This window comes from Parambassis ranga, chromosome 12 (assembly GCF_900634625.1).
Source record: "Parambassis ranga chromosome 12, fParRan2.1, whole genome shotgun sequence".
In the NCBI taxonomy this organism is placed as follows: domain Eukaryota; kingdom Metazoa; phylum Chordata; class Actinopteri; family Ambassidae; genus Parambassis; species Parambassis ranga.
The window spans coordinates 11513732-11535702 of NC_041032.1; the positions used below are offsets into that span (position 1 = coordinate 11513732).

The 21971-nt window shown below is 43.1% G+C and overlaps 3 protein-coding genes across 5 annotated transcripts in view; 1 reads left to right on the forward strand and 2 right to left on the reverse strand.

The window, feature by feature from the left end:
* hexb (hexosaminidase B (beta polypeptide)) overlaps positions 1–17301 on the forward strand; it is a 42685-nt gene extending 25384 nt beyond the window's left edge. The window contains exons 2-15 of one of the 3 annotated variants that reach the window (XM_028418710.1): positions 12360–12556; positions 12662–12813; positions 13533–13598; positions 13711–13757; positions 13856–13966; positions 14048–14149; positions 14233–14365; positions 14462–14642; positions 14865–14951; positions 15027–15099; positions 15910–16090; positions 16384–16474; positions 16762–16866; positions 16977–17301. In XM_028418710.1, the coding sequence (XP_028274511.1) occupies positions 12675–12813; positions 13533–13598; positions 13711–13757; positions 13856–13966; positions 14048–14149; positions 14233–14365; positions 14462–14642; positions 14865–14951; positions 15027–15099; positions 15910–16090; positions 16384–16474; positions 16762–16866; positions 16977–17040 (1380 nt within the window). In that variant the 5' untranslated portion in view covers positions 12360–12556; positions 12662–12674 and the 3' untranslated portion in view covers positions 17041–17301. Of the gene's footprint in view, positions 1–12230; positions 12557–12661; positions 12814–13532; positions 13599–13710; positions 13758–13855; positions 13967–14047; positions 14150–14232; positions 14366–14461; positions 14643–14864; positions 14952–15026; positions 15100–15247; positions 15423–15909; positions 16091–16383; positions 16475–16761; positions 16867–16976 lie in introns of those variants that run through there. The other 2 variants (XM_028418709.1, XM_028418708.1) reach the window with 2 other exon arrangements.
* Positions 334–10789, reverse strand: enc1 (ectodermal-neural cortex 1). The gene is made up of 3 exons (XM_028418711.1): positions 10474–10789; positions 5473–7289; positions 334–2696 (listed from the first exon to the last, which is right to left on the reverse strand). Exon 2 carries the CDS (start codon positions 7281–7283, stop codon positions 5508–5510), a length of 1776 nt encoding a protein of 591 aa, XP_028274512.1. The 5' UTR covers positions 7284–7289; positions 10474–10789; the 3' UTR covers positions 334–2696; positions 5473–5507.
* Positions 17287–21769, reverse strand: gfm2 (GTP dependent ribosome recycling factor mitochondrial 2). Its single transcript, XM_028418707.1, has 20 exons — positions 21502–21769; positions 21344–21428; positions 21154–21199; positions 20985–21082; positions 20784–20909; positions 20600–20688; positions 20420–20508; positions 20276–20336; positions 20004–20189; positions 19822–19902; positions 19607–19755; positions 19274–19414; positions 19071–19170; positions 18821–19007; positions 18660–18736; positions 18436–18574; positions 18179–18364; positions 17929–18044; positions 17663–17845; positions 17287–17566 (listed from the first exon to the last, which is right to left on the reverse strand). Exons 1-20 carry the CDS (start codon positions 21508–21510, stop codon positions 17438–17440), a joined length of 2277 nt encoding a protein of 758 aa, XP_028274508.1. The 5' UTR covers positions 21511–21769; the 3' UTR covers positions 17287–17437.
* Positions 21770–21971: the final 202 nt, after the last annotated feature.

Below are 21971 nucleotides of genomic sequence, written 5' to 3' on the forward strand. Positions count from 1 at the left end.
CGTTGCCAAGGTGACTTGACAGAGAAAGGGAAAGTATCTGGCCGTTCTTGTGCAGGAAGCTTAGAAGCCAGAGGCACAGATAAGATGATTTCAGTCCCTCCTCCACAGAACAAAAGCTGTACGCATGATATACTGCTTTAAATACCTCGGGACACTTTGGCTGCTGTATTCACTCCAAAGCTGCCTAAATATGCGAGACATGCAGTAATGAGAAAGCACCGTATGTTGAGCTGAGGCTGCTTTTTCCCTTTTTCTTAATTTGCACATTAACACATGCACACAGACATGTTTGTGTCCATAATGAAGAGAAAGAGGCAAAGCTTTACAGTCAAGAGGAAAAAACTCTTATGTTTATTAGCCATGAATTTCACATTGTGAAAAAAATCACATGTACAAAATAATGCCATAAAAAATAGAAATAAAACTCTTACGGACAAAAAAAACAAAAACTGATGCACAAAGACAGTGTTATTATTTTTTTTCTGTCTAATTTACATCATCTATGTGAAGCAAGACGCTGTGCTCAAATCTGAGCCAGCTGGATTCCCAGATAAAACAGAGGATAAGAGGAGGGCAGGAGCTGAAATGGGAAATGCCACTCAGCAATTAGGTGCAAATTGAAGGGGCATTCATTACTCACTGTTGCCGGGGAAACTTGTGTTCTATGGGAAAGAAATGCTTGGATCTGATTGGTGGGGCCACGGGCTCTGTGTGTAGTGGATTGGATGGGGTCAACATTATGGATCCACAATGGTTTTGTGGTCTTGGAAAGTCTTGGAACTGCCAATCAAAGGAACTTTTGGGTGGCTTGAAGAGCTGAAGGGGACTGTTTACCGTTTGCTCCCCAGAGAGGAGTTAATTTGATGTATGAAAAATTATATACATATTCCACCGAAAACATTTTTGCCATTATATTCAATTGTAAAATTGATCACAGAGACAGACACACAGACAAAAACACCAAATATTTCAGATGCAAGTGTTTAAGACATTCACTGCTTTTTGGTCTTTGCGATGTTTTCTTCTTATGTGCATCAATGACACTATGGTGAAAAGCACTGCGGTGTCTGCCCTTAACAATGCACAGCTTACTGGATACACTTTAAAGAAGACTGTGGGTTGACACGTTGAGGAGCCAAGTTAGCACATGTGACAGACTTTGCAGCTGTCCCAAGGACAGCTGCAAAGTCTGTCGCATTCTTAACCATGTCAGGGTTGCTTTGGTAGTTAATGGGTCACATACTGCACCGCTCTAGCAGCCTTATCTGGTTTATGGATCTGGTCTTCTTTTATTGGTACAGTTTGGGCACACATTGGGCCGGTCTTTAAGGCAGGTTTGGACCCATGTTAGAGCAGAGTTAAAGTGAATATTTTTTTTAAAACCATATGATTTTAGTAATGAGTAATTCTTCCTCTTCCATTCGTACTCTGAATGAACTGAAGACCCTGTGAGAGGTGCACCGCTTGTGTTCCTCCTGGGAAAAGCCTGAACTGTGCAAAACGCAGCCCCAACTGAGATCAAATAAAACGACAACACCTGGCCATGCATGACATAACCCAAACATACATTCACATAAGAATGCAGGCAGAGAGGAAATAAATAGGATTAAACATATTAACAGAACAGCGTAATCCTTGCCATATAAATTAAGACTACATTGCAGCGAGTTTTAAGAAGAAACTGATTCATTGTCAGTTTTTTTTTTGTTAAGGTGACAAGATTTCTGCAACCACAGAGAAGAGTTCATGCCAGTTTTACTGAATCACGACGAGTGGACATGCTCTAAAAAGGGTTTAGCTATGACTCAGCAAGCGAGCCGCTGCTTTTAATCAGAAGAGCAGAAGCACAGCCAGTCTTTTACAGCTTTTTAGTATACAGCTCAATGTGACAGTGTTCCCTTCTGAAGCGCTGAATACCGCCCCTGTGTACAGTGTGTTGCTGCTTGGCGGGCGTTAATGCGTAGCCACAAAACAGCAAGCATGTAAGGGCTTGACCTCGAGGCACCTCAAGGCACCCCCACACTACCTCTGGCCTTGCCCCTCTGTCCTCCTCAGCTGGTGTCAGTCCTCAACACCTCATGACTCGCAGTGACAGCAAAATGCCAAAGCCTTCATACGAGGAACACTCAAAGGTTTCTGTGTAAAAAGCTGTTTGAAATAAGTAAAAGAAGATATAAACAAAAGAGCTTATTTGAGGATAGAAGGGGGAGATCTGCTCCTTCATTGTGCGCACACTAATCATTGCATTCTCCCTCCCTCAGTCTAAACAGAATCATGCTATACAGTTTTTTTTTTTAATCATAGTGAAAAATATCAACACTGATCCTCATACGCCCGTCACGACTAAATGGGGGAAATACGCAGGTTGTATGATATGTTTGCAGTACTCCTACGGCAGCATGAAAGCACAAGTCTGATAAGCCACACAATGTGTCAGGGTTTGTGCCTCTTATAAGAAAGCAGCGGTTTGTTTGGTTTGTTGGCTGAACTGTAGGTCTCAGCTTCCTTCCTCAGAAATGAGAGGTGACATCATTTCGATAAAGTGTCCAGCTGTTACGTGTCTCTGGTTCGGAATCTTTGCAACATCAAAATGAATGCGGGCGTCTGTACATCACTGCTCGTCGTCTCTTTTTGAGGAAGAGGATGTGTGCTTCTTCACAGTTGGGAGACCAGTAGATGATGCAAAACAGGGAAATCTGAAAAAGAGAGAAAGAATAACTTGTTGAAAAAAATAGCTAATAAGATACGTGAAAGCAAACAATGCTAAACAGATTAAAGGTGACTGATTGTTTGAAGAAGTACAAAGTCTGAGTGTGTTTCTCTTTAAAGATGCATGTGAATGAGGCTTAATTAGCACCTCTGCATAGTGTTGAGCTAAGCCAATGCAATAGCTCTGTAATTCTGTTGATTTAACCCTATAGAGACCTGCTGTATATTTGTGTTGACATATGGGATTGCATTTTAATAACTGGCTGTGATCTAGTACAACACCAGCACCTCAATAATCATCACAGAAATTAATCGACCCCCCCGACACACACACACTCAGTCTAAACAGCAATTTCAGAGCTTGTATACAACGTATTACATAGCAGGTCTTTCCAATGTGTCCAGTCTTTATCTTGCTGCTAGACTAATACACTTGGCAAATCCGCCTACTCTGTTTTCCTTGTTATTATCTGGCCTTCGTCCAGCTTCTTATCTCCCCCTCAGCCTACTACGCTTCTCACATCCAAGTGTGTTTTACTCTTCACTTTGACATTTCTATTTTTAAAGCTTTTACTTCATATCTATACAGCAGAGACAGGCAGGAGGCAGGGCAGCCCTCTGAGTGGCTAATGAGAAAATAATATCCTCAGCTATATCTGTGTGGAGGTGGGCCTTTATCATCCAGTTACAGCCACTAACATCCGGCTTTTGTCTTCTGTGTAAAAGGGTACAATTTCAGTTTTGGGTACAAATAACTGATTTATTTATCAGCTTCTAACTGTTAATGAGACATTTAATCAACTAAGTCTAATTTTTTGTGTAGGGTTGATGAAGGATATAACCATTTAGCTTGGAATACCCTTGAAAAATGCACCTGGCATGCTATTTATTCATTTTTAGTGGGTTGTGTTGAGTAGTAACTTCCTGGAAGTAAACCTACACTTATTTGCTGCTGGCTGCAGCAGCATATTCAATGGCAAATTTTGCATACTTTCCCAGTATGTCAGATGCACCTGATTAGACTAGTCCAAAAAAAGGCATTTGGAACCACTCTGTAATTATCTGGACAACATGAGGCAATTTTAATGATGTTCTTTCACTTAAAGCGACCATTTCCTGGTCTCGAAATCATTTGATCCTAATCCTGACATCAGCAGTGAATGACTGTATATGGTTGGTTATCAGATCATCTTCAACCATCCTAAAAACATTGAGAAAATTGAGTGGCCATTTACCCCCACTAAAAGCGTTTCCCAGAAATAAGAAAAAAAAATTTAAAGAAAAAAAAAGAGGAATCCCAGACAAGTTGGAATTGTTCCCCTGGGAAAAAAACTCTTTCTTCTCTCACAGCTACAATCTCCTTCTGTGAGGTCTAACATACTTCCTTTTCCTTTCATTCCTGAACAGTCAAGCCTTCTCTCCCATCCCTCCACATTTCGTCTTTTCACCATGTTCTCTGAGTAGACTGTCAGTTGCCATGACAGGCAGGCCCACAAAAAAACTATTTCTGTATTAAATTAGTGGCAGGATTATTCACTTCACTGAGTGCTGTGTTGCACTGGCTTAGAGATAGTTCAAACCTTCAGTGCTGTCTCTTCCTTTCAGAGATGAGTCACTGAAAAGAAAGGGAATATTAAGTCTTAAAAAATATATTTTATTCCGCCAGGAAGAAGAACATCACTGTGAATCTGCTCTGAGCTGTTTCTTGGCTGTGTTAAATGGGAGAGCCAGGCAGCTGGGGAGTCACTCTGCTCCGGTCCTTTGCATTCTCAGGAGCTGAGGGTCTGCCAGGCATTAAAAAAAAAAAATACAGCAAAATAAAAAGGACTGCCTGTGTGGCTATGTGTGGGGGCATCGGTGTAGGAATTGTGTGATTTGATGTGATCGTGACCCTGCAGTGTGCAAAAAGATCAGGTTTGCCAGCTGACTACCCATGCTCCACATACGTCTGGCCTGCTTATCATCAGAGCAGGAGTGCAGGGTTAGAATAAGAGTAAGAAGACATAGACGGAAGCAGAAGAGACTGTCGAGTTCGGCAGTACGTTTTCAGAGCCAGACTATTGTGGACAGTGTGTGTGTGTGTGTGTGGCTGGACTGAGAAGAGCTGGTGGGCTGATGCACGCCCTCCTTACGTCCACTGCTGCCACTTTCGTGTCTCAGTCACCTATGCTTGTAACTGATGATGAATGGCTTCCGACACTGTGTGAGTCAAAGGCTGCCTCCCTCTCACCCAGCGCAGAAACCATAACCTCATCAAAGGAAGGCGACTGAGAGTGGATTAGCCTCGCCAGGGTGTTGAAGCCTGCTGGTGTGGGCCTTGTCTAATTGGCAGACCCCCTTTTTCCTCTTAGAGAGATTTCCCCCACAGGAGCAATAAAAGTATCCTATTCTCTTACAATTACCCTCTCTGTCCTTCAGCCCATCCCCACTGCCACATAACTCACTGGACTTAACACACACAAGCCCCTATCAATTCCCCCCAGTTGTCCACCCTCCCTAGCCTGGATCTTTCTCCCTTCCTCTGCTCTTAAGGCTCCACCTATCCTGCCAATACTCAATCTGAAAACCCAATGTAATATATTTACCTTGTCAAAACCTGGTGGTGAGGCTAGACAGATTAAGAATTGGCTCCACACCTTCTAAAGATCTAGTGCCTTGAGGCAAGCTATCAAAATTCATGCAGCTCCCCCGGGAATACAAACAAGTCCCTTTCAACATTTTCGCTCAGTGAAGCATTTTAAAGGCATAAGAGGCTGAGCTTACCTCACAGACTGGGTGCAGGTCCAGGTGTTATGGTCTCAGGCAGGAAGATGCTTCCAGGTGCTGACGAAAGCAGTAGGAATGAGTGAGTATGGCACAGTAGTGATGCTGTTCCATGCATCCAGCGTGGGGTCATAGCAGTCCAGAGTTTTACACCGCTGCGTTCCGAAGTACCCGCCCACCACATACAGTTTGTTTCCAGATGCCACGGCCTGGCAGCTCATCCGCTTGGCTGTCACGTCTCCCACTTTAGTCCACTGATAGCTCTCGCTGCTGAACTTGTAAGCTGAGCATGCAGAGAATTCTGTGTCCCCACCCATGACAAAGATTTGGTTTCCAAGAACGGCAGCGGCTGTGTAGCGCCACGGCTGCGGGCAGGACGCGGGCACAGTCCATCGGTTCTCTTGTGGATCGTAGCACTGCACCTTTGGCAGCTTGTCGTGGGTGACGCTGGTACCTCCAAAGGCAAAGAGCTTGAGCTTGACGCTCACTACAGCTGCGTTGCTCACACCCTCTCTCAGAGGAGCCACCATGGTCCACTTGTTTGCCACTGGATCAAACTGCTCCACCTGTTTGAGTGACACTGATGGAGAGGCTGGGAGGCAGCCAGTTGCTGCAGTATGACCTCCTACAACATAGAGGCAGTGTTTCAGCTCTGCTGAGCCGTGTCCAAACCTGGCAATGAGCATCGGTGCTGCCTTTGACCATTCTTCATGGACAGTGTCGTAGACCCACACGTCTTTGGAAACTCCGTTCTCTGAGCCTCTGCCACCAGTGATGTACACTTTACAGCCAATGGCGCAGGCGCTGAACTCCTTCCTGGGGCTAGGGATGTCAGCCTTTGGAATGATCTCTTTGGCCTTCTGGTCCACTAGGTACAGCTTGTCACACATGAACGTCTGCCCCCCCAGGAGGAAGAGGGCATGGCTGGTCTTCCTCGGTCGAGCACAGGGGCTGTTTACAACACCATCGTTCTGAAGGATCTTCAGCTTACAGCGGATTGCTTCATCCACCAGCTCCTTGCTTTTGGCCTGGGCATTGATCAGTTCTTCTGTTGAAACGTTCTCCATTAAAAATATTGCAGGGAGCAGGGCCAGGCGGACTGTTTTCAGGAGCTCTGGAAGATAGCAGTGCCTCCTTTCCAGGTCGTAGTTGATCCAATTTAGAGCAGCTTCATAAACTAGTCTCTCATCTTCCGTCTCTAACTCCTCATGTGACAAAAGCTGCACCACCATATCTTTGGGCAGTTGAAGGAAGTCCTCTGTCTTGCAAATAGCGGGAAAGTTGCTGAGGCACATGCCCCAGGAGAGCTCTGACAGCTTGGTACACTGATGTGCATCAGACAGCAACAGCATGCCAAGACAGTTGGAGGGGTGAAGGTTTCTCTCCAGGAATTCAGCACAGGCATCCCTAATGTCCTGAAACTCCAACATGTCACCGGCTTCTAGTAGTGACTCTGCATTCTCTTCATTGATGACAACACGTGACGAGTACGCATAATCCAGCAGGAGCTCCAACACCTCAGGGTGGATGGAGTCACGGAAGTCAACCTCGCTGGCATGGCTTTCCATCAGCCCGCCACTGAACATAGCCTCGAAGTAGCGGCTGCAGGCAGCCAGCACGGCACGGTGGCAGGGGAAGGAGCGGCTGCCCGCATGCAGCAGGACATCTGTGAAAAGGCGCTGCTGCCGCAGAGAGTTGAGGTGCATGAGGACACTGTCCGCATAGGAGGACTTGTGAAAAAGGTAGATGTTCATGGAGCCGGTGCTGGCTCGCGATTTCCGGTTCTCATGGACACACACGGACATTTTCATTGAATCCTGAAAGGGAAAAGGAGAGAAAAACCTTTATGATACACAGTTTTAATCATTTTATTTTATTTTTTTCGTCTTTTATTAAGAAACATTGAAAAGCAGATTTAGTTTCCTGTCTTATTTATATAACAAGTGATCCTCAGCGACGACTGCCGCACACGCACGCACTGTGAAATTGATGAATAAGTCTGATAACCATAATAAGATGAACAATGTGCATTATTAGAGCGAAAATTATAATCCTCCCCCGAGAGAAAGACACTTAGAAAAAAGATCAAATGATTACAAATTACAAAACGACACACATCTAGGAGCTATGAAGGTCAAGTAGATAACAGTTGTCTTCTCACAGAGACTACCAGGCTTTTCCACTCTCGCCTCCGAGCAGAGCTAATCCTCCTCTTTCACAGATACCATGATTTACAAGTAAGTGTCTTTGCAGAGAACTCCTTAAGAAATGAGACAGCGGGACTCTTTTTAAGTCTCTAAGCAATGCATAGAATTTGCTCCACTCCACTCCCGTCTTCACTGTCCTCGCTCTGGGCTCACTTTTATGTCACCCAATTTCTAGACATGTCAAGTGCCCCCTGCGCTCTGTTTACACAGTCCTGTGTGACCCAGTTAATCCACAGCTGACGGATTCCTTGAACAGACATTTTAATCTGTAATTCTACTCCACAGTCTATAAATCTCTGCATATAAATTGATGTAATTGATAGTAGGTCGCTTAATCTTACACCTAAAAACAGGCTGGTGGTGTTTATAGCCTCCTTATTGACAGTAAACAGCTGCAAGTGTGGTCAGCTTGCACCCTGCGAGTGCCTTTAGTACTATGATTGTTTTTGTGTCTTTAAAAACTGCTCACTAATGTGATGCATTGTGAGTGACAGAGGTCAGCCTTTGTCAGTTGGTGAATGTTTTACAAACATGACAAGGTGCACATTTGATATTCACAAAACAGCTTTTCACTTCAAGAAGAGTTCTTGGGTGTCATGACTGATCCCTCTGGTGCAGAGAGGAGAGGACACTTTCTTTTTTTCTTTTTTTTCCTTAACTTGCATCATCTGCTCTCAAATCTCCAGAATGCAGTTCCATGAATAGGCAAACAAGCCTGAACCCTGCATGTACAGATGCCAGTCAGATGGGGATTTCTGGTGAGCAGTGTTACTCATACCTGTAGCTTCAACAGGAAGAATGGCCATGAATTGCTTTTGCATAATGCATTTTTTTCTCTTGTTGCACCATTTCATAAAATGTCTCAACAACTTCAATGTTTATGTTTACTGTATTTAATAATGACACCTGTACTGTAAACACTCTATGCATACCGATGCTCTTAGCTTAAAAGAACTACAGCTTTGCCAATGCGACACCATTAATACTCAATATGATAACAATATGTATATTATCTGGCTATAATATCGCACTGCAACCTTGGTTCCGCTGGATTTATTGCATTTCTGTGGTGGAAAAAAAACTGGTAACCCATCATCTCCTGGCCTCTGGCTCAGCTATAATGAGAATGTCCTCCCCTAGTCTCTCACCTGCACATGCTTCCCCTCACACACACACACACACACACAAACACACACACTGCAGCCCAGGTCCTCTAATTGGAAGTTGTAAGTAGCTTGATTTGAATAAGTGGCCCTAATAAGTCAGGCACTAAATTGGAACAGTTCTGCATATGCTAATAATTAGCATGTTAATAAATATGACCTTCAGCAGTGCAGTTCTGAGTCACAGTAGCTCATAAACTGACTTAGTCCAATAGAGGAGGTGGGAGAGGGGAAAAACCTAGATCACAAACAAGGGCTGCAGGTCCTGAAAACTTTGTGTTAGAACAAATGAATAAAATTAAAATCATTTCAGAGTACACTGTGAATGCTCCCTGATCAAGAGCCCATGTGTTCATTGTCAGTGCTTACACGTACTTTTATTGTGTCATTCACAGTAAACAGGTACAGCGTGCGCTTAAACATCCTGACCGTGAAGAGTTGCTGTGAAATTTCTGACGACAGCCTGGCAAGCGCTTACGTTTCCTCAAGTTTCTAAACTTTTTTCACTTCAAAGAAGCCTGGAAATTACAGGGAAGTTCTGGAAAAACTTTCTTTACTAAAAAAAGTCTTATTTCAACTTAAATCAGAAGAACTTAATAGATCAGAGCAGTTTGGACACAACAAGTGACTTTCATAGTATTATGTACATGACATGAATGCAGGAAAAAACAGTTTTATCAGTTGAGGGGATCTCAGCTTACACATTTTTCATACTGTTTACCTGCTCTCATTACATGATAGTGTTGTGCTTTTGTCTCCTATCTTGTGTATTCACGGCTAAGGTATCATCAGATAGTAATTCTGAATGGCACTGAAAAACATATATAAAATAGGTTACTAAATTTAACAGGAATTCATGTTTTCACAGTGCAGATGCTGCACCTTCCCTCAGTCACACCACACTTCCTCAAGGTTTTAAATAGTTCTGGTGACCAGCAGAGTCCCACTAGTGGACTGAGATGAATGATACCAGCATTGTGTGTGTGTTTGTTTGGCTGGATTCCTGTAAGAGTTGTCATCCACATCCCCTCACAGAAACCAGATCCACAGGCACATGACCAGAGAGCACACTACACACACTACATGCCACATTCTGACAGTAAAAAGGCATGCAGCCTCTGGACTCTCTCTCTCTTTCTCTCTGAGGCCTGGTTTAAAATCATTGCCAGGTGTTCACAGTCAACCATGGACTGCAGGAAGAGGGATGGAAGAGAGACACTTCAAAAGTACTTTACCAGGCAGAACATACATCTACTATGAAGCAAAGCAAAGAATTACAGCTATTGATCTGCATCAATCTTAATTTCTAACGCATTTAAATCGCACACCAGCTGTCTCCTCACTTCCAAATGTGTTTAAGCCAGAGCCACTGAAACATATCACATTATAACACCCAGGAGTGCCTCCCACACCTGATGTCGCCTCAAAAGCATGTCAAACATCCAGAGCATGCATGCAAGAGGACAGATCAGTGTTTACAATCAGCGCGCTGGGAAATGATAAAATAATATTCACATAATCAGTGAATGTCCGTTAGCCTGCTGTCTGTTGCGCTTCAGTTTAGGGGACATAGAGCAACATTAACAGCCATCTATTGATGAAGAGTTATATTCAACAGGGCAAGGTTTTACCTCTTTGGGTGAAAGCAGGAGTTCAATTGCGCCCGCAGTATCCCTCGAACATGCCACTTCTGAAAGAGCCACGATGAAAGCCGTGCGCTCAGGGGAGTGGAACTCCTCGGTTATTCCCGAAAAGCTGTCGGTCAGGCTGAGGCCGTTTTCCTCTTCTACCACCGCACAAATCCGCGAAGGGTTGAAGAGTGCTATGTGTGTGTGAAGACTATTAGATGTGAAGGATGAGGCGTTCCTCCACCTGGTGCTGCTGCTTCTACCGCTGCTCCGCTCCTGTGTGACGGGTCCTCCTCCTGCGCTCCCACTTCTCTCTCTCTCTCTCTCTCTCCCTCTCTCCCTCTGAAATCAATGGGTGTGTTTACAGCCAAGAGGGGGGAGGATCGTCACCGCGTGCAAGTGAGGAAGACAAAGAGGAGAATGCATGGAGATACATTCTCCCAGAGAAAAGTAACTAATGTATGAGAGATGGAGAAATTCCTCCAATCATAAGTCGCATTTTGTATGTGCCATACAGTGTTAATGATCTGTTATGGTGAGGGTTGGAGAAATTGTGAGCCATAGAGAGTAAGAGTAGTCTGCTCCAGCACCAGTGCAGAAACAAATCAAGTACTATTAACAGATTAAATAAATGCACAACGATTACAGACTATAGAGTGGTTCAGAAAAGATAACACTGCTTCTAAATAGTAAAAGTCCTTGTAACTGCAGAACTGTTTGTGTTACTTTGTGGCACCCAGACTGCAGTGACAGACATTTCAAAACAATAACATAATATAGGAAATGCCATAAAGTTTGCCTGCAACCCACTGTTAGGCCCTATAGGATTATAAAGACATTGTGGTTGTTTTGGTTGGGATAGCCAGGAACAGGAAGTCCAATTTTAACCCTGCACGTCTTGTGTGAGTCACATCTGTGGTCCCCTGTTGACGCTACATTTTGGCTGTGACTAAAGTCCTCAGTGGGCCCTTGAGGCTGTGATTTAGTTTGATTTCTGTGCTTGTGTGTGTGTGTGTGAGGCGGGACACACACTTCATCCAGTTTCCTGTCCTATCAGCTGTGTATAAAGACAGAGTCCCTGCAGCTTCATGTTGAGGACAATGCACAGAAGTAGGCTGTGAAGAGAAACTGGATGGCAGCGTCATGCCATGAAGACTTTCTCTGTGACCAGGGGGACATCTAGTGGACGGAGACTGCAAGTGCAGATAATGTTGCACATTTCTTTTACTAAACTTTTCTTGTTTTTAATCATTTGTTAGACATTTATTTGGCCATAGATTTTTTTGCTCTTAGTGGTGGTGATTGGGTGTGCTGCAACTGTAAAATTAATAAAAATGAAATTGAGCATGAATGAACATGAGAGGCTTGATTGGCAGCAGAACTGATGGATAGGACGCTTGAAACGGTTACAAACATGCTCTGTTTATGTTACATTTTAATTTTGTGATTTCTTTTTTTTATTTATTTTTATTGTTGTTGAGTACAGGTCTAACGGGTAAAGAGAACTATTCGTCAATAGGAAAACCTGTTAAGCTTGTTGTCAGCGTGACATTTCCGAGCAGTGTTGTTCTTGATTTTTTTAACCTTCAAAGTATATTTAATTTACTTTAAGTAATAGTAAACATTTTGCGACATTTTGTCACTGTACTCAAAATAATAATAAAAAAAGTATTTACATTTTTATTGCACAGGTTGTGATTTTCCTTTAAATGTGCTTAACCCTACCTTCTGACCGGAAGTCCCGCCTTCCTCTTTCAGCATAAAGCAGCAGTCTGCGCGCTGCTGGTCTTGTGACTCTTGATTTTTATTTTTTTACTGTAACAGCATCCACCAACATGACTGCTGCTCTGAAGTTCACAGCTCTGTTTCTGACTCTGGGCTTTTGCCAGGCACAGTACAACTACATCGACGAGGAGGTTGAGGGCGCGTTTCAGGCGTCTAAATACGGCTCCCTGTGGCCGCTGCCGCAGAAAGTGCAGCTCTCACAGGTTTCATTGAAGGTAACCAGCTTCAGCTTCAGAATTGTGGACTCCAAAGAGTCGTCGGCTGGTCCGAGCTGCACGCTCCTGCAGAGTGCCTACAGGAGGTGAGGAGGACGCGGCGTTTGTTTTAATCTGTTGTTTTCATTTTATGTGAAATCACAGAGCCGTGCTGCATTCAGGGACCACCTCTCTCTCTCACACACACACAGGTATTATGAATACATGTTTGGCAGCGCTAAAAAGCAGGGGCCCACCAAAAACAGGCGAGCAGACCTGTCAGAGCTGACCGAGCTGCAGGTGTGGATCACATCACCTGACTCTGAATGTGACGGATACCCCGCTCTGACTTCTGACGAGTCATGTGAGTCTCTTCCTCATTGATAACATATTATTGTCAAGACGCGGTTTCTGGTGATCTGCGCAGGCGCTGTGCAATGATAAGGAAGTTAGTGCGCTTTTATTACTGCAATTATGGATAATTGTTCTTCCTGGAGAATAATACACAACAACTGCTGTTTTTAAACGCACAGAAAATAAAGTGTAACAACCTTCAGTGTATTTTCGACTTGTGATGCCATCATAGAAATACATAAAACAAGTTTTTACAAAGCTAAAAGTTGCAGATCCTTATCTGCTGATTAAGGGTAACAGTTATTTGCGGTTATTTCCGGGTTTATTTTTCTGTAACAGCCCAGTAAACAAAATTTAAGTACAGTTTGGTTGCTGACCTATTCAACTTTTCCACCATGGTGGTAGTGTCCCAATAAAAACTCCAGCTTTATAATTAAAGAAAAGATTAACCTGCTGCTGATAGGGTTAATCAGAAAATAATGCACTCTCATCTATATTAATGAATTCTTCTGGTGTCTGGAAGCAGCAGTGCCTTGTTTTCTCCAGCTACTCAGTTGCCTTAGACAACTGTCATACTCCTGACTTTCTAGTGGGACGGGAGATTACCTGGACAGAAAGTACCAGGATTACTGCAGATAATCTAGACTGAAGATTTAAAGCCCTCCTTTACCGCCGCAGTAACCACCTGACGAGCTTTAAATGTGCTAGAAAAACTGTTTGTGTCTGCAGATGAACTGTCAGTGGACCAGCCGGTGGCTGTCCTGAAAGCACCAAAGGTGTGGGGAGCCCTGCATGGTAGGTTTCATGTCAGGAAACATCATCCTCACAGTCACACACACAGACCGAGATATCACAACCTCAAATATTTTCACACAGTGATAAGATAATAATAATCTTTTTTCTTTAGGTTTGGAAACTTTTAGCCAGTTGTTGTATGAAGATGAATTTGGAGCTGTAAGTGTGACTGTTTACAGTGTTCTCAGTCAGATGTTTGGTCAGCTCTTTTTGTTCCAGCGTTTAACCCACTTTCATTCATCTTTACATGCTTTCAGAAAAACATCAACTCCACCATGATCAGCGACTTCCCCAGATTTCCTCACAGAGGCATCTTGTTGGACAGCTCTCGACATTTCCTTCCCATTAAAGTCATCTTGGCTAATTTGGTATATATAACAACCCCTCTTTAATTTATTTTTGAATTCATAATGTTCTTTACTTTATTTTGACTTTGTTGATTCATGCAGGAAACCATGGCATGGAACAAATTCAATGTCTTCCACTGGCACATCGTTGATGATCAGTCCTTCCCTTACCTGAGCAGAACTTTCCCACAGCTGAGCCAGCAGGTCAGTAAGAGGTTTATCTCACAAGGAGCTTCTTTTCATACATTTGTATTTTGCTCACAGATTATTCATTGTGCTGTTCACAGGGAGCTTATCACCCATACACACACGTCTATACACCCGCTGATGTGAAGATGGTGATCGAGTTTGCTCGTCTCAGAGGCATCCGAGTCGTCCCAGAGTTTGACACACCAGGACACACACAGTCTTGGGGTAAAGGTGAGTTTGGTTTGAGGCAAAATTTCTGACTCGACACCTTGACCACCCTTTTTTTTCTCTCAAAAGTTTCAACTGCACATCCTTTTTCTTCTTTAGGTCAGAAAGATCTGCTGACACCTTGTTACACTGGCTCCAAACCGTCTGGCACCTTCGGACCAGTGAACCCCATCCTGAACACCACGTATGACTTCATGACTCAGTTCTTCAAGGAGATCAGCACCGTGTTCCCTGATGGCTACGTTCATCTGGGAGGTGATGAGGTGGACTTCACGTGCTGGTAAGACTCTTTGTGTGCACACAATTCAAGCACTGCCTCCAAACATACAGCAGCATTAAAAAGGCTCCTTCAAGTGCAGCTGTCTTTTTCACAAATCATGCTCCTTTGGTCCTGGTCCGGCTTGGTTCAACCTGGCCTTTGAGACTACACCTGACTCACAACTACATTTAATCATCCCTAAAGATTTGACCATGCACTACATCTCCTGCTTTGTCACTGTAGGAAGTCCAACCCGGACATTCAGAAGTTTATGGAGCAGCAAGGCTTCGGACAAGACTACAAAAAACTGGAATCCTTCTACATCCAAAAGTGTGATTCTCACTTATATCTGTTTCTTCTCTCAACCTGAAACAGTTTAATGTTTTACCTTGTATGATCTGACAGACTCTTGGACATCGTCACCACTACTAAGAAGGGCTACACGATCTGGCAGGAGGTCTTTGACAATGGTGTTAAGGTAAAATGGAAGCTGTTCACCACATTTTAGTCACGTAATGACATTATCATCATGCAAGCAAAACTCAAAATGACAAGCTATGCTATTAGTAACTCATGTACTGTAGTATCTAACCTAAGCACATGAGCTTTGCCTGTAACATTTCCAGCTGAAGCCGGACACGGTAGTGCATGTGTGGATCGGTAGCGGCAGTAATCAGGAGATGAGCAAAGTGACTGCTGCAGGCTACAACACCATCCTCTCTTCCCCATGGTACCTAGATTATATTAGCTACGCACAAGACTGGCAGAAGTACTACAGGGTTGAGCCGCTCAACTTCAACGGTCAGTTTTCATGTCGAAAAAAAATGGTCTTTGTGTTAAAACAATACATTTAGGCCTGCTAATTTGAGGCAAATATTGATTTTTGTTCAACAGGCTTACACTTGAAAAACTGCACAGTTGTGACAATGAGACTGTTGTACTGACATGAAGTGAACATGGGGCAGAGTGGTCGGTGGTTTCAGATGTTTCGGTGGCTGTTTCTTCACTATGGAGGACCAATCCTGGGGTATAATAAAATGTTAAAGTTATCATATGGCAAGAGTGCATTTACCTTGTCCTGGGTTTAAATTCACCTGCCAGGGGAAAATCAAAAAGGTTTGGTCCTCTTAAAAAAGTGAAAGCATCAATGAACCATTTTAACAAAGAAGGAAAAACACATTTTATGTGTTAAATTAAAGACTCTTGACACTTTTGTCTTCGTTCCACCACCACCTCTTCTCTCATTCTATTGCTGAGACTCATACCTTTGTGTCTGTGTGCTGTGTAGCTGAAACCAGACACAATTATCCACGTTTGGAAAGGAAACAAGCAGCAATACCAGAATGAGATGGCAAATGTTACATCATCAGGGTACAACACCCTGCTGTCCACCCCCTGGTACCTGAACCGTATCTCCTACGGCCAGGACTGGCAGGGCGTTTACAGGGCCGACCCACAGGACTTTGAGGGTTTGTGTCTTGCATGATTTGACTTTTCTCGACTAGGCGTTGGCTATTTATTTTTTATTTTGTTTGGACTTTTGCCCCACTCATGCCATCCAGTTTTATTGTTTTGTTTTCATCTGGTTCAGACTTATGACCCAGATCTGAAGTGTTGTCACTCCTGTGCAAATGTGTGTGAGCCTGTTGGGGAAAAGAAAAATTGTCATTCAGTTAATCATTTATCATTTTGTCCAGTGGAATGTTGGCTGGTCTGGATGTTGAATTTTCCTGACCTCATCATATGTGATATTTCAAAACAGGAACTGAAGATCAGAAGAAGCTTGTGATCGGAGGAGAAGCCTGTTTGTGGGGAGAGTATGTGGACGCTACTAACCTTACACCCAGACTCTGGTAAGGGTCTTATGATTCCTTTAAGTTTCAGATTAGGACTTTCTTCTGGAAGTGGTCACTGCTGTGTGATTTATTTTAACCTGGTCTCAGACTGAGGAGTTCTGAAACACTGACCAATTTCTGTTTTCACAAACACACTGAAGCGAAGCCGATGTAAACAAAGCTGGGACAGACTATTTAAAAGAAAGAATGGCTCTCGGACTTGACCATTATTTTCTCACAGGTTTAAACTATCAATCTTGCAAAGATTTTGAACCATGAGGTGTGTTTTCCCCATTCCCTCCCAGGCCTCGAGCCAGTGCTGTTGCAGAGCGACTGTGGAGCTCCAAAGACGTAACTGACATAGACGATGCCTTCAACAGACTGTCTGTACACCGTTGTCGCATGGTTGCGTAAGTATCAATTAATCTACATCAGGAAATCAGATGTTCTGTTTTTTTTCAATCATCCAGCACATTCCTGTTACAGATTAAAACTGACTTAATCTAAACTTCCTTTTAAGGCGTGGTATCCCAGCTGAGCCGCTGTTTTCCAGCTTCTGCCCACGCGAGTACAAAGGTATCTAAGAAGCCTGCTCCGGGAACAGAATTTGAAAAGGGAAGCCTATCCGTACACTATCACTACCATGCTGGAAAAAAAACAAAATCAAGAGCAGCCTTTGTAGAGAGAAAATATTGTATGACTTCTAAACGCATTGTTCTTTTTAAAACCGCTCCACTGAACACTTGATCATATTCATTATTATGAATATTTTTGATTGCACTGTTTCTTTTATGAATGTTTCTATTACCGATTTGTCAATAAAAGTACTGTTTCATTTAAAATAAGAATGTATTTTACATTGATTAACATTAACAGATATTCAACAATTGATATTGACACAATAAATAATATTTAGTACCCAGGCTACTAAACGGTAATATGATAGTTCTTGATAGTCCAGTTTGGAAAGGCTGAATGGGCTCACAGCAGACCACCCATTCTTTTAAGAAGTGTGTTTTGATCCTGAATGTTCATGGCCTCATAGGTGTCCAACTCCAGGGAGAAAGTGGCGTTGCCTGATGTCACTGTCCGCAGGGCAGTGGAATAGCCCTTTAGAGAGGGGATTAAAATTATAAATAATTTTCAGGTGAGGTAAATTAAACCAAAGATACTGCAGAGAAAGGGGGTTTTAAAGTGTCATCTCACCATCATCTCAGCCAAAGGCACTGTTCCCAGCAGCACCTTGTCGTCTTGTCGACTCTGGATGTCTCTGACTGTTCCGCGTCTTTGAGCCAAATCCCCCAGCACAGCGCCCAGGTGTTCCTCTCCAACAGTCACCTCCAGTGACATGACCGGCTCCAGAACTTGCCCTCCAGCCAGCCTCAGGGCCTACATCCGAAAGAGACGCAGACTCTGGTTTTTCTGTCAACAGTGTTATAACTGAACCATGATATTAACAGATGATGGTTTACCTTCAGCATGCAGCGAGACACGCAGGCAGACACCATGGCGGGTGATGTTCCTGGTTCTATGGCGACACCCTGGACCAGTGTGGATATACCCTGTAGAGGGTAACCTAGCAGTGGACCTGAAGGTGGCAGCACAGGACAAAGAGATCTTAATATATCTGAGACCAGCATTTTCCTGCATTATGAGGATTTTATGAGTGTTAAACAATACACTTTAGTTTTCTTTCCCTCATTTTAAAGAGTTTAAAATTACCTTGAAGGTAAGAGCTGTGCATTCCATTCTGAACCGCCTCTTTGATTTCTGGTGACAGATGTCCCTCTAATTCTTCTGTGAATGCAAATTCACATGAAGCCCCTGCTGAGGTGATGTCCACAGGTCTGACAGCTAGCTTTACTGTCACAACATGTCGTCTCTCACCCACTGTCCGATCCAGTGTATCTGCATCATAAACAAATTCATGTAATCTGAATCATCCCTCTGAGCAACCAACTATAAATTATGAGTTATACCTGTAGTGGAGACCTCATGGAGAATCGTCTCTCTGTAAGCCACCTGTAGAGGACCGAGATGCGTCTCAATCCCATACTCTCTCCTGATGCGATCATGGACAATCTCAATGTGCAGCTCTCCCATTCCACACAAAATGGTCTGAGGATGAAAGACCTTCAGCTGAGTCATTGTAACAAGATGCTTAGATGAAAATAAATCCTGGCTAATCCATTGATGCCATTACCTGACCAGAATCGGGGTCAACTCTGACTTTAAGACTGGGATCTTCTCTCTGAAGGCAGTTAAGGGCATTTTCAAGATCTTTAGAGATAAAAAAAGTAAATGTGTGAGATTACTGAAGCACAGATAAACAATAACACGATACTATGAATCAGTAGCACTGACCTGCCTGTTTGGCCATAGTGGGTGGCTCTATCGTGCAGAAGAAGACTGGATCAGGGATCTCCACACCTGATAGGACAACGTTGGCAGGGTCTCCGTGTCTCTTCTTTGTTCCACCTTCATTATGCGCTCGGCGGGCTGCAGCTGCTGCTGAAGCCTTGGATGAAACGATGGTGTCCCCTGTGACCGTCTGAAGAGAAAACGTTTTGAGAAGGAAACTTTTTCATTTTACAAATCCACAAAATGATGTTACCTGCTTCAGTCCCACAGTCAGTGCAATGTTTCCTGCTGTCAATGATGGGATTTCTACATGCTGATCAGCAAATGGCACCAGTAGCCTGCTCATCCTTTCACTGCAAACACAAGGATCCTATTATGCTGTAACAATTTGTGACACTGCAGCAACTGTTAGGTTCAGACGTGAATTAGGGATATACTAAAGTGGGAACCACATACGTGCTGTTCCTGTTGATGTTGTGAACAGCTGTCTGTGGTTTCAGAGTACCAGAGTAGATCCTCAGAAACACCAGTGGGCCACGCTGTTTGTCATGCATAACCTTGAAGGCCAGTGCACACAAGTCCTCTTTGTACCAGCGCCTGTGAGAGGATAAAATAACAACAGGGCTCACAGTCCACGGACATTATAGATACATACTTTGAGAACTGCACTGTGTGAAGTAGGGTAGGGAGTAGGGAGAAAAAAATCCAACATGATGCTGGATTTATTCTCGAACTTGACAGTTCTGCACAGAGTTAGGTGTAAGGTTTTATTATTATTTTTTTACTCACACAAGGTCATGGTGTCGCTCGTTGGGAGCAGGCAGATAGGCAGTGATGGCATCTAAAAGAGGCTGAACACCTTTGTTTCTTAAAGAGCTCCCACAGAGTACCGGGACACCTTTACGGGCCAGCGTCACCCGCCGCACAGCCTCCTGTAGCTGAGGACACATTCATCACTAGAAGTATTTTATAGGATGATGTGGTGATATCATGCCAAGACTTACTTTGATGGAATTAACAGCATCAAAGTTCTCACTGAAATCGGTTAGCAATAGTTCTGCAAACTCGTCATCCAAATCAGCAACCTGTGAGTTACAACAAGCATAAAATGTTAAGAAGCAATCTAGAACAAACTGATTTATGATTTATCATTGTTGTAAATGTCACAACATGTACCATCTCATACCATCTCAATTAAAGCTGTCCTGGCCTCACTGACTGTCTGCAGGAGCTCTGCATCATCAGATGGGTCGAGGTTGTGGATTTTAAACACTCGCCCGTCATCTTCGGTAGATTTAGGCTTCCATATCAGCTTCTGGTTGGTTATCAGGTCAATCACACCTGTGAAGTTCTTACCACTGCCAATGGGAATCTAGAAAAGATGAGACTTTTTAAATACCTAATGACATCCAGTTTTATTCAGCGTATTACTAAAATAAAACTTTTTGTTAACCATACCTGGAGGAGGACTGGATTGGCTTTCAACTTCTGCCTTATGCTGTCAATAGAGAATTCTAGGCTGTACAAAAAAATAAAACAGTTTACAGATAATTTGTAAAAACAAACTAAAACTGGTGTGAAATTAGATGTTGAGTCACACACTTTGCGGCAGGCTTGTCCATTTTATTTAGGAAACAAACACAAGGGACATGGTGCTTCTCTGCTTGTCTCCACACGGTCAGAGTCTGAGCCTGTTGGAAATTTTAAAATGATAACAGAGGCATCGTATTATGTGTGAACTGTTTTAGTTAATAAAAAGGGAAACGGTCTTAAAAAGCTGACCTCAACACCAGCAGATGCGTCAAACACTGCGACAGCCCCATCCAAAACACGAAGTGCTCGCTCCACCTCCAGCGTGAAGTCAACATGTCCTGCAATCACACCGATGTGGTCCTGTTTCTACTCCGATTCAGATTCACTGACACATGCCATTCTCACAAAGACGCTTTGGAAAAAATAGTTTTACCTGGGGTGTCTATAAGGTTTATTCTATGACTTTTCCAGTCAAATGTGACAGCTGCGGACTGTATGGTAATGCCACGCTCCCTTTCTTGAGCCAAAAAATCTGTGACTGTATCCCCATCATCGACGTCTAAAAGCAACAACATTAAAAAATGTTAGGGATATGAAAGAATTAACCATATCCACACGTTATTTTCCCACATACCTCCTAGCGCCCTTGTATAGCCGGAGTAATAAAGCATCCTCTCTGTGGTTGTCGTCTTTCCTGCATCAATGTGGGCCATAATTCCGATGTTTCGGATCCTGCAGATACAGGAACACATTTAACACAGATCCAAGAACACATTTGAGTCTTTTAAAACCTGCCTACTTACTTGGATATATCAGGGTTGACCAAAGCCCGCAATGATTTGATGTCATCTGAGAGTAAATATAAATAATCAGTTCAAACATGTAGAAATTTCAATTGCTGATTAGTGAGTTGGTCAAATAAATAACACAACCGGTTTTCAAATGAATCAACTGACATCCATGTCTTTCATATACAGGACAAAGCCAACGTACCTGGAAGAAAGCTGTATTGCCTCCTTATATGACAGCCGAGTCTACATCTGCAGCTTTGCAAGCCAGCAGTTAGTAAATACCTTCCCTGTGGGTAGAAACACGGTTATGGAATTGTCATGAATTCCGCATTTAAAATTTGAAAAGTACTTTAAGCTTACCCAAATCATACTGCTAAAAGTCCACAAAGTTCAAACGTGTATCGCTCTTATCTGTGTCTTTTAAGCTTTTAAGTTACACATTTCATAAGCCATTCTGGAGGGACATTTAACAGAAGACTGCAGCCGGCGGTCACATTCGTTTCGGATTCATAATAACATTCAAATAGAGCATTTCTACTATTCACCAAATGGTAAATTTATCCAAAACAATTGCTTTAAAATGCCCTACTGAACGCAATCATCTGTCTTAAAAGTCACGCTTTGCGGTACAGCTCCAAAATACTTCCTGAGAACACTGTGAGTGTTTGACTTATAGTTCCGGACTGGTTTCCATCAGTAAGTAAATTGTTTATTATGATTTTATAAAACCATACACCATTTATAATAGCAGATCTTTGCATTGAAATAGTATCATTTAAATTTCCTATAGGGATGTATTTTATCAAACTAAAGCCGTCCGTGTTAAACCA